General features: G+C 44.3%; 1 protein-coding gene and 1 long non-coding RNA gene across 2 annotated transcripts in view; one reads left to right on the forward strand and one right to left on the reverse strand.

The window, feature by feature from the left end:
• Positions 1-2307: 2307 nt before the first annotated feature.
• Positions 2308-17772, reverse strand: LOC125084651 (uncharacterized). The gene is made up of 3 exons (XR_007122658.1): positions 17537-17772; positions 8914-9023; positions 2308-2664 (listed from the first exon to the last, which is right to left on the reverse strand). It is a non-coding gene; the product is annotated as an uncharacterized LOC125084651 (long non-coding RNA).
• TSPAN14 (tetraspanin 14) overlaps positions 14362-18527 on the forward strand; it is a 57697-nt gene continuing 53531 nt past the window's right edge. The window contains exon 1 of the mRNA XM_047702237.1: positions 14362-14737. Within this exon, the coding sequence (XP_047558193.1) occupies positions 14674-14737 (64 nt within the window). The 5' untranslated portion in view covers positions 14362-14673. The remainder of the gene's footprint in view (positions 14738-18527) is intronic.

The raw sequence follows: 18527 nt of genomic DNA on the forward strand, positions 1-18527 counted from the left end.
AGAACAGGGAGGAGTCCGATCAGTTTTGCTTACGTGATTCAATGTCTTCTTGCCCCATACCTGGATTTCTCAAAAGGAGTGCCCTTTTCACATGAATGGCTATTTTAAAATAAAACTACTTTACCGGGTCGAAGGGGAGCCTGGAAAGCAGTGCCTGTTTTCTCAGAGCCAGGCATATTTGTGGTGATGGAGAGCTGGGGGGCTGGTAGAGAAGGTGAGCTGTGGGGAAGAGTGTGTAGGAGGTTGTGTGTGAAGAGGGTAGATTGGATCAGAGGGTCCAGACTGAATGAACACTACTCCACAGCCTGAGCGACCTCTCCTCTATTCTATGTTGCTTATGTCCCATGGGGCAAGTAGGCAGGTATATATTTGCGAGTTTATGTTTGGGAGGAAGAGGAAGGATAAGGGTCTCTTTTGAGGTTAGTTTGTTTTTAAAGCAATTACCATAGAGTATGATTGTGGGAGGGATCCCTGAATCTGGGGGTGTGTGGATAATCCATTCAAGGACATGCTTTTTCCCAGGTATACCTTGTTACTCTTCCGTATTACGTAATAGTGGTCCAGGCCAACCCAATAAACTAGTTGAAAGTAGGAGTCAGTTCTTCCCATAATTTAGTACGAGCACAGGGAGTGATGGGATGTACGTATTACTGGGGACAGTTGGCCAGAGGGGACCTCTTTCATAAAATATGACACCTAGCAGAAATAAGAAAGCAGGTCTTCTTAACCTCAAAAATAAGTATGTTTTAATCAACAAAAATGGGTTTATTCAGGAGTAGCAGAGAACTGCAATTCATGACACCCAAGCTGTGGCAAAACCCATAGGCAAGTGCAACAAATGGGTGGAATGTTATTTTATGGAGAACAAGGAGGAATTGGGAGGAGTTCTTTTGAACCAAAGTACATCAGAGAAAAGCAAGGCTTCAGGGTGACAATGTTTCTCACTGGCTGAGTTGCGAGGAGTTGTCAATTTCTTATAGGAGACAGAATATACATATTTTCCTGTTTGGGCTTGAAATTGATGATTCTTTCCAGTTGTGATTTTGTTACTGACCCTTTCTCCTGTAATTGACATTGAGTGCTAGGACTCACTCTTCTAGCTTGCCCACTCTAACGAAGTTTCTTTTTATTAATTTTCACAGTCTTATGAATATTGGTGAGAGAACATTCCAGGCAGAGGAGACAGCAGCAACATACAAAGGCCCAGTGGTGGGGATGGGATTGTTATGTTCAAAGGACAATAAGAAAGCAAGAGCAACATGAGAAGAGAGGAAAGGAGGAAGATGAGATCAGAAGGTGGGGAGATGGTAGAAATGTATGGCGACGCCTGGTGAGAACTTCTGAATTTTACTGAGAGAGATGGGTATCCATTGGAAGGTTTTGAGAAGAGGAGTAACGTGATCTGATTTATATTATCTGGACTGCTTTGAGATAATGATTGTAGAGGATCAAAGTTTCCACCAGGGAGACCACTTAGGATGCTGTTGCACAAATCCAGGTGAGATGATGGTGGGTGGAACCAGGTGCTACCAAAAGAGGGGTGAGAAACTGCCACATCCCAGGTATGTTTGGAGGCAGAGCTAAGAGGATCTCATGAACAACAGCACGTGGGATGAAAGGGAAAGTCAAGGATGACTCCAATATTTGGGGCCTGAGCAACTAACCGCAATGAATTTTGTAGGAGAGGGATGGAAGATGATGAGCGGGAGGAAAGCCCTGAGATGTGGTGCAGGAGTTACAGTGAACCAACCAGAGGTGTAAGTATCAATTCTAGATGCATCCAAACAGTGCTAGGGTGAAGAAAAACCAGCTTCCCAAAGGTACACTCAATAGGATGCAATTTTCGTACATTTTTAAGACATGTGCAACAGTACTGTTTAGAGCTCCATATACACGTAGTGAAGTGCAAAAACACATATGGAATGATAAACGACGTGCAGCCAGGGTTGAGCACCATCTGGTTGGTTTACACTGTAAAAAAATCCTATTGCTAAAGACACATCCTAGAATGTCTGGGGATGGACCCAGGCAGCCTTTTTTTTTTTTTTTTTTTTTTTTAGCTCCCTGGGGATTTCACTATGGAGGCAAGGTGGAAAACCACTGCCTTCAATTGAGAAATGACTGTGAAATCCGAGAAGCTCGCGGAATTTTCCCTTTTTATGTCTAAGCCCTGGACAGAGCATGTTTTATTTATTTTATTCTGTTTTGTTTTAAAGTTTGTTTATTTAAGTAATCTCTCAATGTGGGGTTCAATCTCATGACCCTGAGATCAAGAGTCGCATGCTCCTCCCATTGAGCCAGCCAGGCACCCCTGGACAGAGTATCTGTTGCAGAATTAGGCAAGAGAAACCCTGCCCTGATTTCCATGTTGTTCATCTGAGAAACATGAAGAAACTCTCCCACGAGGCAGCCAAGCTCAGCCTGTGGTCTTCTGATATCCAGTGGACTCCAAACGGCTGATTGCAGGCTTGGGACAGAAAGTGTACAAGAGAAGCCTGGAACATCTTGTTGTCAAAGACTACTGCAAGCTTGTAGAAAGAAAGGACTTGGGATCCACTGGGAGGAAGCTCTTTCTTGCTAAAGATGGGGCAGTTTGAGTATTGTTGTAATTGCGATGGATTAAAGCATGTCAGATATGTTTAAAACCATAAGTTCATAATGACCCTTAAAAAAAAAGAAAAATTTTGGATGATGATAAGAAATCAGTTCATTTTAAAACCTGGGGGGGAAAAAAAGTAAGCATTTAACCTGCCCGTGTCGCTTCAAAGTAACCAAAGATTGGATGAGAAAATCTCCTCATTCTAGAAGTACTCCCTCAGGGCTGGTCTGGCCATAATTAGCAATGGTGTGGGAGAGGACAAGAAATGCCTTGCTGGCCCTGCCTATAGGGAAACTGCCTACAGAACTTCCCCCTAGCAGATGAGGCCTTTATCAACACTGTTCATCCAGCAGGATGGGCTGGTCTGTTTCCTACTCTAAATGTTCCCTAACACAGACCAAATCAGTTCCAATCTTGATCCTACTACCCCTTACTTTATGGGAAGAAAACAGTTCTGTGGAGACAATATTACAAGATCCAATGGTGGTCAGGAACAGCTTTTTTGATAGAAAAGAGCTCTAATTAAGCCTCCAGAACTGGACCACCAATTCATCATGAAACTGTGGGGTCTTCCATTTCTAGGCCCGTTTCTCCATCTGTACTGCATAGCCACAGGCCCCACAGTTTCTTCATTAGGACCAAACCTACAGCCCAGATCTCTGTGTTGTTTTTCTGTCCTCCACGGGATCAATGCATTGGACATTCCAGGAAAGCAAGGAAGTGTTGGTCTTCTTCACTCCAATTTCCCCAGCTATCACGACAGAGCCTGGTGCTGAATAAATAATAGAGTTTGGATGGCATGACAACGATAAGCAAAATCAAAAGACCAATAAACTATTGGGGAAAAACCATTTAACTGGAGCCTAACCTGATGCCATTTTATCAGAACCTAACTGACCCAGAAAAGAGAAATACAGTAGTCCTCCTTATCTGTGATTTTGCTTTCTACAGTTTCATTTACCCATGGTCAACCACAATCCTGAAGCATATGATTGTTACCTATCATCAAATGGTCAACAGTAACCCAATGCTACATCACATGCCTATGTCAGTGACCTTACTTCATCTCATTGTGTCGGTATTTTATCATCTCATGTCATCACGAGAAGGGTGAGTAGAGGGCAATAAGATATTTTGAAAGAAAGACACCACATTCATATAACTTTTGTTACAGTATGGTGTTATAATCATTCTATTTTATTATTAGTTATTATTGTTAATCTATTACTGTGCCTAATTTATAAATTGAGCTTTATCCTAAGTATGTATGTAGAGGAAAAAACACAGTATATATAGAGTTCAGTACAATCCACGGTTTCAGATATCCACCGGGGGTCTTGGAACATACCCCCTGCAAATAAGGAGGGACTACCATATCTAACTCCAGCAGGCTCTCGCTTTCCATGAGCAAGAAGGGAAATGCCTAACCACGACCCACTGTGGCCATCCTGTGTCATTTATGGGGGTTGGTGAGGGTTCGGGGGCCTTAAGTAGCACTTGTGCAGTTCACAGGCCAGAGGCACAGGCTCAATAAAAACTTTACACTTCATCACAGGACTATAGAGCACGGTCCCCTGCCAACAGACACACATTACTAAATTTTATCACCATATCACTAAAGGGCTTTTACAGCAATGCTTTTACCCACTACATCCTGTTCAGCCGTCAAGAAAAAACTACAAGGTATACTAAATGGCAAAAGTCTAGGTCTGAAGAGACAAAATGAGCATCAGGATCAGACTCAGATACGATAGGGATGTTGGAATCATCCGACTGAGAATTTAGAACAATTATAATAAATATGCTAAGGCTCTCACGGATAAAGTAGACAGCATGCAAGAACAGATAGACGAGGTAAGCAGAGAAATGGACATTTAGGAAAGTTTAAAAAAGAAAAACTAGAGATATAAAATGCCGCAATAGAAATGAAGAATGTCTCTGATGAGCTTACTAGCAGACTGGACACAGCTGAGGAAAGATTCACTGAGCTTGAGGATATCTTGAGAGAAACTTTCCAAACTGAAAAGCAAAGCAAAGAGACTGAAAGAAATGGAGCAGAATATCCAAGAACTGTGGCACAACTAAAAATGAGGTATAACATAGGCACAATGAGAAAGTATACAAGAAAGAGAAGAAACAAGATAACTACTTCAAACTATAATGACTGAAAATTTCCCCCAAATTATTGTCAGACACCAAACCACAGAATCAAGAAACCCAAGGAACACCGAGCAGGATGGATGGCAAACAAAAACCACATAAACAATAACAAAAACCCTACAACTGTGTATATCCTATTAAAATTGCAAAGCATCAAAAGGAAAGAAAAATCAGAGGAAAATACCTTACCTATCAAAGAACAAAGATAAGAATTATACCCCACTTCTCTTCAGAAATCTTGCAAGCAAGAAGAGGGTGGAGTATAATTTTTCAAGGGTTGATGTGGAAAAATACCACCAACCTAAAATTTGGTATCCTGTGAAATTATCCTTCAAAAATGAAGGTGAAATAAAGACTTTCTAAGACAAACATAAATTGGGGGACTTTTTGCAAGTATGTCTGCTTTAGAGAGAAGGAAAATGACATAGATCTACAGAAAGGAAAAAAGAGCATCAAAGGAATAAGTGAAGGTAAAATAAAAACATTTTTCTTATTCTTAATTGATCTAACAGATAGGTTTGTTCAAAATAATAGTAACAGTACATTCAATTATATATGCTTATATTTATGCTTATCTATAAGTAAAATGAATGACAATAATGATGCAGCAGATGGGAGGGAGGAATTAGGATTATTTTGTTATTATAAGGTTCTCACAGTGTTCATGAAATAGTGTAGAGTTATTTGAAACTGGACTTGTATGAGTTGCAAATGTATACTTCAAACTCTAGGGCAATCACTGAAAGAAGTTAAAAAAGGAAGAATAACTGATATACTAGGAAAGAGAAAATGGAATCATAAAATGATCAGTTAAAAAATCACAAAAGACAAAAAAAGTGGAAGTTCAAAATAGGAACAAGGACAAAAAAAGCAACAAATATGATAGATACTAATCCAACTATATCAATAACCACTTTATTTTTTAAGATTTTATTTATTTACTTATTTATTTATTTGAGAGAGAGCACGTGCACACAAGCAGGGCGGGGGTAGAAAAATGTGAGAATCTCAAGCGGGCTCTGTGCTGAGTGTGGAGCCCGATGCAGGGCTCCATCTCACCACCCTGAGATCATGATCTGAGCTGAAACCAAGAGCTGGTGCCCAACTGACTGAGCCAGCCAGGCACCCCTATCAATAACCACTTTAAATGCAATGGTCAAACTCCATCAAGAACAGAGGTTCTCAAGGATGGCTCTGTATCTGTGCATGAAAAGACAAGACCCAACTGTATGTTTTCTATAAGAGACTCACTTTAAATATAAAGACACATATACATTAAAAGTAAATAGAGGGAGAAAGATATATCATGCTAACATGATCCAAAGAAAACGAAAGTAGCTGTATTAATTTCAGACATAGTAGACTTCAGAGCAAGGAGAGTTATAGGGATAAAGATGGGTATTACATACAATACAGGCATTCCTCTCCAAAAAGTCAAAAAATCCTAATGTGTATATGTCTAACAAGGGAGCATCAAAACACATGAGGCAAACACTGACAGAACCGCAGGAGGAATAGATGAATCCACTATTAGAGCTGGAGACTTCAACACCTGTGTGTCAGAAATAGAAAGAACCAGCAGGCAGAAAACCAGTAAGGACATAATCGAACTCAACAATAATCATCAATCAATTGGATATAATGAGCATCTATAGACTGCTTCATCAAACAGCAGCAAAGACACATTCTCCCCCAGCTCACCTGGAGCATTCATCAAGATAGATCACAGCCTGGGGCATAAAACGCAACTTCACAAATCTGAAAGAACAGAAATTATACAAGGTCTGGTCTCAGACCACAGTGGAATTAAACTAGAAATCAATGACACAAAAATAGCTGGAAATCCCACAATACTTGGAGATTAAACAACATGCTTCTAAATAACATATGGTCCAACAAAGAAATCTCAGGAGAAATATAAAAATATTTTTAGTTAAGTGAAAGTGAAAACTCAACTTATTAAAATTTGTGAGATGCAGTGAAGGCAGTGATTAGAAGAACTTTATAGCACTGAATACATATATCCGAAAAGAAGATGTAAAATCAATTAATCTAAGCTTCTACCTTAGGAAACTAGAAAAGGAAGAGCAAATTAAATCCAAAGTAAGCAGAAGAAAAGAAATAAATATTAGAGTAGAAATCAAGGAACTCAAAAACAGAAAATGAATAGAGAAAATTAACTAAACCAACAAGCTGATTCTTTGAAATGATCACTAAAATTGGTAAGCCTGTAACCAACCAGACTAAGTAAAAAAAGAGAGAGGACATCAATTCCTATCATCAGAAATGAAAGGATGGACATTAATATAGTCCCTTTGGACATTAAGAGGATAATAAAGGAATACTATGAACATCTCTATACCCACAAATGTGACAACCTACATGAAATGAACAATTTCCACCTAACACATAATCTGCCAACACTTGCACAAGAAGAAACAGACAATTTGAATAGACTTATATTTATTGCAGAAACTGAGTGATCATTAATAACCCTCCAAAACAGAAAGCATAAGTTTCAGCTGGGTTCACTGCTAAATTTCTACCAAATGTTTAAAGAAGAAATTATACCAATTCACTACAATCTCTTTCAGAAGGTAGAAGTAGAGTGAATACTGCCTAACTCATTCTACAAGACCAGAATTCTAATACCAAAACCAGAAAATATATTACAAGAAAAGTACAGTCAAATATCTTTCATAAACATAAATGTAAAAATGTTTTTAAAAATTAGCAAATTAAATCCAACAGTGTATACCAAGAATTATACATCACAAACAAGTGGGATTCATCATGGGTGTAGAAAGCAGTTCAACATTCAAAAATCAATTCATGTAATCCATCACGATAGGCTAAAGAAAAAAAATTACATGAGCATATCAATAGATGCAGAAACAGCATTTAACAAAATCCAAAACCCACTCATTATAGAAACCCTCAAAAAAAAACAACAAAAAAATCCTAGTAAATAGGAATAAAGGGGAACTTCCTCAACTTGATAAAACAAATCTATTAAAACAAAACAAAACAAAACATAGACAGCCACGTCATCAGCTCTCTACTCTGTTCCACTCATCTATATGCCTGTTTTTTAATGCCAGTACTATCCTTTTTTGATTATTATAACTTTGTAATATAGCTTGAAATCAGGAAGTGTGATCCTCTAGCTTTGTTCTTTTTCCTTAGGATTTCTTTGGTTATTCAGGGTCTTCTGTGGTTCCATACAAATTTTAGGGTAGTTTTATCTATATCTGTAAAAAATGCCATTGGAGTTTTGATAAGGATTGCAGTGAACCTGGAGATTGTTTTGTGTAGCATGGACACTTTCACAATATTAATTCATGGGATATCATATCTTTCCATGCATTTTTGTCTTCTTTGATCTGTCATTACAGTTTTCAGTGTAGAGAGATTTTGCCTCCTTGATTAAATTTATTCCTAAATATTTTATTGTTTCTTGATGCTACTGTAAATGGGATTGCTTTCTTTTTTCTATTATCATCCTTTTATTTCTGAAAAGTTCATAATAATGGTCCTTCCCTTATTTATGATTTTAATAATTTGAGGGTTTTTTTTTCCTTTTCTGCATGATCTTGCATCCTGTGACATTACTGAATTCATTTATTAGTCCTAGAAGTTTTTGGTGGAGTCTTTATGGTTTCTTATACCATGTCATCTGAAGAGATAATTTTACTTCTTCTTTTCTGATCTGGATGCCTTATTTCTTTTTCTTGCCTAATTGCTATGGCCAGGACTTCCAGGACTAAGCTGAATAGAAATGGTGAGAGTGGGTGAGTCTTGTCTTCTTCTTGATCTTAGAGGAAAGGGCTTTAACTTTATGCCATTGAGTATGATGTTAGTGGCAAGCTTGTCATATATGGCCTTTATTATGGTGAGGAACGGTCCTTCTATACCTAATTGGTTGAGAGTTTTCATCATGAAATGACGTTGAATTTTGACAAATGCTAAACATACTTCTTTCCATTAGTATAAAGGGAGCCCCTGGCTGGCTCAGTCAAAGGATCATGGGACTCTTGATCTTGGGGTTGTGAGCTCAAGCTCCATGTTGGGTACAGAGATTACTTAAATACATAAAGCTTAAAAAAAAAAAAAAAAGATATAACCTGAAAGAGGAGCACATCAATTTTACTTACATCCCATTGGTCAGGCAGGACTCAGGCCTGCACTTAACTGCAAGGGTGGTTGGGAAATGTAGTTTTTCTCAAGGATGGCTCTATATCTGTTAAACTCTGGTGATTCTATCCTTAAAAAAAGAAAATAGAATGGATTTGCGGGTTCAACCAGCAGTGTCTGCTGTAACATATTGATGGGATAAGACTTGAAAAACTGGTAATAGGGATGCCTGGGTGGCTCAGTCAGTTAAGTGTCGACATTCAGCTCAGGTCATGATCCCAGCGTCCCGGGATCGAGTCCCACATTGGGCTCCCTGCTTGGCAGAGGAGCCTGCTACTCTGTCTGCTTGTGTGTGCTCTCTCTCTCTCTCTCTCTCTCTGACAAATAAATAAATAAAATCTTAAAAAAAAAGAAAAACTGGTAACAGTATTTGTCTCTAGGAACAGAGTACTGGTGGCTCGGGATACAGGTGGGAGGAAAATGTCCCTCTTAAACTCTCATTTGTTCCATGTGAATGCATTGACTAATTCAACATTTTTAACAATGTACTGAAAAATTTTTGCAAAGTACTGAAAAAGCACATAGTACCCTACGTGCTTAGTAAACCTCAGCAGCTGGTTCACTGACCAGAAGTTTCTATGCCCTTGCCCTCACCCCCTCAGAGAGGGTTATAGGTGCGGTGTGAAAGTCAGGCCACAGCAAACTGTACAAAATTCGTATGGTTTGAGGAGTCGGGGAAGCCCCCTTGGCCTGCATGGGCAGAGGCCTGAAGAGAAATGCAAATTCAGATAAACATGTGGGAGAGCTGCTTTTCTGGAGCCAGTAGACCTAGTTGGCACCCAGCCTTCCTTGTACCTTTCCTGACTGTGCTAGTCTTGCTTAGGGGAGAGAAGGCCAGTTCTGCTGCCAACCCCTTCCCCAGCACTGCTCATGCAGGGAGGGAGGAGGAGACCAGCACCCTTCGGGCTTGAGGGTTGGGAAACTGCGCCTGGAGACATGGCCAGCTTCTAGCGTAGGCAGTGCAGCTTGCCCTTTGAAGCAAGGAGCTTCTGAACCTTCTGCCAGGCAGAGGTCTCAGCTGCCTTTATCTGGTTCTCATCTCCTCCTCAGGATTCTTGACTCAAGAGAACCATGGAGCTGACTTCAGGGCTGCGTGGGGTGAGTTCTGGGGGCGCCACCAGCAGTGAACCCTTCAACTCAATCCACGGCCCAGCTCCTCCCACTGGTCCCAGCTGGGCCAGGTGGCACAGCACAGGACAGACACCCTCTCATCCCCCAACATACAGACAGTACAGGTCCTGCTCCCTTGACTGGCTCCCAGCACCCCATGCGGCTCCCCACAGCTGTTCTTTAATGCCCAAGGGGCTCCGTGCACAAAGATAAACACATCTAGCTCTTGTCTAATGTGCCCACCTTGTCTAATGTGCAATGGAGGAAAATGGAAACAGCATTTTTTTACATATTCCCATTTGGACATACCTCAGAGATACTGCAGGTTTGGTTCTAGACTGCATAGTAAAGCGAATATCACAATAAAGCAAGTCAAGTGAATTTTTTGGTTTCCTGGTACATATAAAATTATGTTTACACTATCATTTATTACTTATGTCTATGAAGGGTGCTACAGCATTATGTCTAAACAAACCAGTGTACATACCTTAATCAAAAAATACCTTATTGCTGGGGAGCCTGGGTGGCTTAGTGGGTTAAAGCCTCTGCCTTCGGCTCAGGTTGTGATCTCAGGGTCCTGGGATTGAGCCCCCGCATCGGGCTCTCTGCTCAGCAGGGAGCCTGCTTCCCTCTCTCTGCCTGCCTCTGCCTACTTGTGATCTCTGTCTGTCAAATAAATAAATAAAATATTTTTTAAAAATTCTTTATTGCTAAAGAACATGAACCAACATTTGAGCTTTCAGTGAGTTGTAATCTTTTGGCTGGTGGAGGGTTTTGCCTCCATGTTTATGGCTGAGACTGATAAGATGGGGCAGCTGTGGCTTCTTAGAACAGGATGACAATGAAGTTTGTTACATTGATTGACTCTTCCTTTCACCTGAGCACTTGGAGGCCATTGTAGGGTTATTAATTTGGCCTAATTTCTTTCTTTCTTTTGTTAAAAATATTTTATTTATTTATTTGACAGAGAGAGACATAACAAGAGAGGAAATGCAAGCAGAGGGAGTGGGAGAAGGAGAAGCAGACTTACTGCAGCGCAGGGAGCCTCATGCAGAGCTCGATCCCAGGACCCTGGGATCATGACCTGAACTGAAGGCAGACACTTAACAACTGAGCCACCCAGGCGCCCCTGGCCTAATTTCAAGGTGGTTGCATCTCAGGGAACAGGGAGAGTGAGGAGAGGGAGAGAGACAGGGGAATGCCAATGAGTGGAGTAGTTAGGACGCACACAACATTTATCAAGTGAATGTTCTGTCTTATATGGGAGTGTTTCATGGTGCCCAAAACAATGACAATATTACCATCAAAGGTCACCAATCACAGATCAGCCTAACAATCACACTAATAATGAAAAACTCTGAAATATCCTAAGAATTACCAAATGTAACACAGAGGGCACAAGTGCTGTTGGAAAAATGGCCCCAAGAGACTTGCTCTTTGCAGGGTGGTCACAAAGCTTCCATTTGTAGAAAATGGAGTAAATGCAAATCCTCACAAAGCAAAACACAGGATGAGGTATGCCTGTATTATTTCTACAACTAATAAATTGAATTTTTATAATTTCAACAAAGTAGATTTCCCCAAAAACTTAAACGTTACATGTAATCAATTATGGTCTTCCTAATTCTAATGATTCAGTCTCATAAATATTTTAACTGCCTTTAAATATCGACTAGTAAGAATACAGTCATCCCAAAACCGGATCTGCATACTCATACTAAGACTGGTTACAAAATGTGAATGCATGCATCTAAATTTATTATCTGTAGTCAGCAACCCTAACAGCAGACAGGGTAGACATGTACCCATATGCCACGCATCACTGCCCTTTCTTGGGGAATCTCAGCGAGCTGGCATGCTATACCTCCCGTGGGAGGCCCCTCACCAGATCCCCATGTCACAAACCGTCCACCCTGGACACAGTGACTGGACCTGGGGTGGATCGTAGGCTCTACATCAGGACCTTATGGGCTGGCCAGGCACCTACAAGACTGGCACAAAAGTTTTGCCCAAGAAAGGATGTGGGTGGTGACAGCTGACTGACGGAACAAGCACCTCACTTGGGGAAACTGCATGTGCCTCTCAGAGAAAGGAAGGGGGCAAAAGCCAAAGACAGAGGAGGCAGTGGGCAGAAGCCAGGCAGGAGCCCTGGGCAAGCTGGGGACCAGCTGGCCAGCAGCAGCTTGAGCAGCAGAAACAAAGCAAGACATCAGGATCCGAGTTGGAATGTTGCTCTGGGAGCCAGTGATGAGGAGACCTATTCTGAAGAGCCCGATTAAGGGACTAGCCTGAGGGCTTTTCTACTTCCTGCATCTTCACACAGTCAAAGGGAATGGACCGAAGGCGTTCTGAGCTGAGGTGATGACATGTGTGGAGGCCAGGCACGTCGGAAACAGAAGTGGATCCAGCGACTTGTGGGCAGGAAGTGGGGGGAAGCGGGATGGGGTATATAGTATGGAGGGGGTGAACTGTGAGGCCATTCCAAGGGAAGCCTCAACTGACCTGGTGGGGAGGCAGGGGCTGGGGTCACTCTTCAGTTGTCCGGAAGTGAGGAAAGGGGGCTTTGGTGAACATTGGGCCCTAGAGCCTGAAGGGAGGCTGCTTCCTTCTGCCAAGGGCAATTCCGTCCTGAGCAATCAGATCCTAACACCTGATCCTGAATGCTGGTGTGTGCGGTCACCACCACACTGGAGGTGGCAGGCCGGGTCAATGAGTGTGAGGGCGGCCTGTGGTCAGAGATGTGGTCACAGTGACCAGACCCGGTCAGTCTCTGTAGAACATTCAGTGAAAAGAACTTCTAATGATTTAGGGGAGAGGGTTGACGGGATCGGATTGTCATTCTAGACAGTCTAGGGGCGGCAGCTCAGGAGAGAGAGCAAGACTGGCAATAAACGTGAAGTATGGCCAGTGTACAGAAGACCTGGAAAGACACAGGAGTGGCTGAGACCTCACAGAGCCTGTAGAGGTGAGGGGGCAGGGGGAAAGGGCTGAGTGCAGTCTGGGAAGAGCAGCAGCACTTATGGGGCTATCAGGAGACTCTAAGGAGTGAGGTGTGCAATATGCGGTCTTTCCTGGGTAGGTAAATAGGAGAGCCAAGAGAACAAAAGCTACAGGAAGGAAGGCGGCATCCCCGTTGTCAGACAAGGATTGAGAAGCCCTCCTGGCCAGGTCCAACACACACACCCAGCAGTGGCTGGATAATCTCGTTTCAGCCAACTGCCCCTAGATGGCAGTGTGAGCACATGGCAGGAACTGCCCAGCAAAACTCCCCCAGGACAGCAAGCCCCCCCCCCCACCCTATCCCCCACCCCGACTCTCTCGCTCTCGCTCTCTCATGGGAACAGCAAAAAGCTGTGACAGGGACCCGGAGGCACCCATGATGGCTGCTGCATCCACCTATGCTCTGCTCTGCTTCAGGGGGTGTGTAGGGGTACTTCTCTCTCCCCTTTCTGGGGTTGGGGGGAAGGGTCCTATCAGGATTACTCCTGGCTGGGCCTGAGCATAGAGGTCCCAGGGATGCAACAGCCCCCCAAAGCCCTGAGTTTATGACTCCCCGGGGGCACAGTCTTGGGTGGAAGGTTGGACATAAAGCTGATGGTTCTGGTTCTACCACTTAGGGCTGCGTCACTCCCTGGGACTAATTCCCACGTTTGTTTTATAAATGCATGGCTTTGTGAAGGTCAGTTCACATGAGATTATTCCCGAAGGAACACTTTTTATACCGTCAGGTGACTTTCACTTTCTGTGTGCGTCCCTCATTTCCAAACTTCCAGGGACAGAGCTGGGGGTTGAATGCAAGCAGTCTCCTGGGTCTGTGTCTTAACCTCTCTGATCTGTTCCCTCCCTCTCACGTCTCATCTGGCCACATGGGGGGGGCTTCCTCTTGGCAAAACCACCTTCTCTCATTTGAAGTGATTAAGGTATGGGTGACTCACAGAAGGGCAGTGCTGGAAGGGCACGGGAAGGTCATCTCCTGGACAAGCTTCTCATTCAGGTCCCAGGTCTACCCTGTAGGTCTGCTCTGGAGTTCTCCCTACTGAGGAAGCTGTCCTCCTCAGAGCCAGCTTCTGGTCATAAGACGGCTACTCCAGCTCTACTTCCCACATGCATTCCAGACAGGCAGAAGAGCAAAAAGAACTGAGCAGAAGCACCTGTGTTAGGAAAGCGAAACTTTCCCAGAAATCCCCACAGCTACCTGCTGATGTCTCCTTGGCCAAGTCAGGTCACATGGCAAGTCTTAGCTCCAAGGGAGGCTGGAAAATGTAATTCTGAAAAATTGGGATTTGCCTGGGACTGCGAGATATGTGAAAAAGACCAAGGTGGAATTCTGATGAACACAGACTTGGAGAAGATCAGGAAGAGAAAGAGGACAGGGACCAAGGAGACCGAAAGAGCGGCCGGGGAGGTAGAGGCAGAGCCAGAAGCCAGAACTAGTCAAGGGCGACGGACGTTTCAGGAAGGAAGGAGTGATCCCCAGTTCCCAGTACTGCACTGTGGAGCTCTGACTGGACCTCACCCTGCTTACCTTTAGACTTCAACACCAAGCCCTGCTTCTGCTCAAGCTGCTTCCTCCCTCTTCCCCGCCCACAGCTGGTCCACAGAGCTTCAGCATGGAGTCCAGGAAGAGCAAAGGCAGCCCTGGGACCAAAACTGGAACTCGACCAAGCCGGAGGGGTAAGGAGGACGTCAGGAGACAATTAAGACCAAGCTCTGCCACTTAACATTTTATTTACAGGTTCAGGAACAGGAGAAGAAACTCTCAGCTGCTTTTTCTTCCTTCCTGCACTGGTTTTTGTTCCCACAACCCATATCTCAGGCTCGTAGTCTGCACTATATAATTCAGCTGTGTTCTTGGTAATTACAGTTCCAGGGGCTGGCCTGGAAACTAAGTCCCGGGTTATAATACAGCCAGCCCTTTTAGGAACTGGGGCTGTCGGTCTCTTGATTCTTTTTATTTTTTTACACCAGGAAAATAAAATGGGCCTGCTCTGCTTTGAGTATCCCTGAGGCTCCAAAGCCACACAGATTGTTATAAAATGGGTCAGGTAAAGCCTGGTGGGTCTCATATGACAGCTGGGAATGGCATAAGTAACTGTCAGGTGAGACCTGGTGGGGGCTGGAGGAGGCCATGGGGCCTCTGTGGGCATTTCCTTCACCCTCTTTTTTTTTTTTTTTTAAAGATTTTATTTATTTATTTGCTAGAGAGAGAGGGCACAAGCAGGGGGAGCGGCAGGCAGAGGGAGAAGCAGGCTCCCTGCTGAGCAAGGAGCTTGATGCGGGATTCGATCCCAGGACCCCAGGATCATGACCCGAGCTAAAGGTAGCCCCTTAACCACCTAAGCCACCCAGGCGTCCCTTCTTCACCCTCTTCTCTCCTGCTGCAGCGTGCCCAACTTGTCCACAAGGGGGCGGTCTCTCAGAGGCTGCTGAGGCTGGCAGGAGCTCCTCGGCTAGTCCATGAGGCGTCATGGTGGCTTCACTCTCTCCTTCCTCCTGGCTCTAAGTTCAGGACCTCCTTCACATCTAGAATTCAGCAGATATCATCAGGTGTGAATGACTGCCTTTCCAAGGCCGACTTCACTGGAAACATCTCTGCCTCCATACCCCCCTCAATAACGGTGGAGGTGTTCCTCATCAGAGGTGTCCTCTCCATTGGGGCCCATGCCCTTCTGCCTTTTTTCAGAGTCCTCACTCCTGCCTTCCATCCTGGATCATCCCTATCACTCCATAAACTTCTAGTAACTTCCATATTTCAACAAACCCCTCAGGATTCTAACAAGAGTTAAAGCCAAATATGGCTACTGACATCAGAAAACAGAGGATTAAACAAGACAGAAATTTCTTTCTTTCCTAGACAAAGTCAAGACGTAGGTATCCCAGAGCCAGTGTGGTGGCTCCCTGAACATTAGGAACCCAGATGTAGTCTCACTGGTGGCACTAACATTCTCAGCATACACCGTCCACTTCGAGGTCTAATATGGTTCCTTGAGCTCAGGCCACATATTCATGTTCTCCAGTGAGCGGGGAAGAGCAACAGATGCGGAGAGAGCACCACAGCCCTTTATAGCTAGTTCTCAGACGCTGTTCGTGGACGCCTCCTCTTACTGTGGGATGGCCGGAACTAAGTCATATGACCACACCCAGCTGCAAGGGAGTCTGACAACTTGCTTTTATTCTAGGGAACCATGTAGCCAGGGGGAGAATGGCTATTAGGGTCATCTAGCTATCTCTGCCAAAGTCTCCTGTGAGTCCACATCCGTTTCGAGACCCCTCCCAGTTTTCTTGTTCCCTGTTAGACAAGCTGGCCAAACACGATAGTTCCACCATGGTCTGGCTCCCCGTCCCAGTTCTCCTGGAACACTATCCTTTTCACAGTCATCAATGTCCTTCATGTTGCCAGAGTCCACGGATCGCTCCCTGTCTTCATCTTGTCTGAGTTCTAAGTAGCATCTAACACAGCCGGCCACTGTTCTAGAAAGTCTTTCCTTTCTCCGTCTCTGGAATATAGCAGCCTCTGGTTCTCCTCTTGCCTCCTCAGCCTCTCTTGCTCAGTCTTCTTTCTTGCTCTGGCTCCTTTGGCTCCTCGGGATTCCTCTTGAACCCTCTCTTCTGTAATTACGGGCTCACCCAAGTAACTTCCTCAGCCTTCTACAACCTTTATCATCTGTAAGATGATGCCTCCCAAAGCCCCACCCCCAGCCCAGGCCTCCCTTCTGAGCTCCTAGTCTCAACAATTGAACTGGGTCCCTGATGGGCATCTCAAAGTCAATGCGGCTAAAGCAGAATTCTTGATGCTTCTCCCTGAGCTCTAGTCCCTTTCTTCTAGGTTACCTTATCCAATCAATGAGGCCCTGTCCACCAGCTTCCTCCAGCCATAAATTTGAAAGTTATCCCTTTCCTCCTGTGACATCCATCCTACCAATATGTCCTGTTGAGTTCATGTCCAAAATAACTTCTCTCAACTACTCATCTTACTGTGGCCACAATTTGGTCCAAACCAACATTATCTTTGGCCTGGGCTGCCACAACAGTCTAATTGTCTTTTTGCTTTTCTTTCTGCCTGCCACCCACCCAGTGTATTTTTTTTTTTTTTTAAGATTTTGTTTATTTACTTGACAGAGATCACAGTAGGCAGAGAGAGGCAGGTGGGGCGGGGGGTGGGGAAGCAGGCTCTCTGCTGAGCAGAGACCCCCCCCCATCCCAGGACCCTGAGATCATGACCTGAGTCAAAAGCAGAGGCTTAGCCCAGTGAGCCCCCCAGGCGCCCCCGCCCAGTGTGTTCTTCACGCAGCAGTCAACCAGAACATGTTAGTCTTCGGCATAAAACCCTTCAATGGTTTAATAAAAAGTCTCCATCCCCAAACAGTCTCGCATGCCCTGCCCACCTCCCCACTTCATCCTGATCCTCCTTCACAGGCTTGCTCTACAAGCTGCACTGTTTTCTGGCAGCTCCTTCTCACGCCCGAAGCTTACCTTTTTCAGGGCCTCAGCACATACTGCTCTCAAACTGGAAGGTGTCTGCCTGGCTTTCCCCCAGGCTGTCTCCTCATCCATTTGACTTCAGCGTCTCCTCAAAAACATTCTCCCTGCCAGCTCCATGGAAAGTGGCTCCTATTCTCTATCCCAGCCCCTTGCTTTTGTTCCAGCATTTATCTCAACTTGTAATTGTCTTCCCCACTAAAAGTAAGCTTTATGGAACAAGAGGCTTCAGCAGTCTTGTTTACTGTTGTACCCTCAGCATCGTATAGGACCTGGCACAGATGAGGCACTCGATAGAGCACTCAGTTATCTGCTTAAGGGTGACTGAATGGACAGGTTCACCAGGAGGTCCCGGAGCTGCCTGGGATGTCACAGGCAGGCTGCCTTCCTCTTAAAAAACAATGGGGAATGGACCGAACAGTCTGCATTGCAAGATCTCCTCTTTGCATAGGACTCCACCTGTTGGTTGCTTGTACTAGAATGTGGCCACTTTCCTGTGGCCCACCCAGCTCTTTTCCCCCTGGAAGAGTTTTAGAGTCAGAGTGCGCCTGTGTCTCATTTCAGAAGCAGGAGGAGAACACTGAGGTCAGCCAGTACCTAGCCAGCTGCCTGACCACCCCTGTGCAAGCTAGTGATACTTGGAGTCTCCCATGTTCCTCAAGAGTGCTTTCAGCCATCTCCCCAGGACAGATCTTAGGAACAAATCTCAGCAGGCAGTCCAAAGAAAGGTTGTTATTTTTAGCACCAAGGCAAGAAGGAGCAGGTCTTTGCTGCCCAGTGTGCAAAGAAGTGCAAAATATTAACTTACTGCCCTTCTCTTGAAGCATCCCCTCTGCCCCGCCAGGCCAGGCAGGAGCACCTATTTTCTCTCTCTCTTTTTATTAAATAAGCTCTATGCACAACGGGGGATTTAACTGAAGACCCCCCCAAGATCAAAAGTCGCTTGCTCCACCGACTGAGCCAGTCAGGGGCCCCGCCTCCTATT

The sequence above is a fragment of the Lutra lutra genome, chromosome 14 (genome assembly GCF_902655055.1).
Source record: "Lutra lutra chromosome 14, mLutLut1.2, whole genome shotgun sequence".
NCBI lineage: Eukaryota > Metazoa > Chordata > Mammalia > Carnivora > Mustelidae > Lutra > Lutra lutra.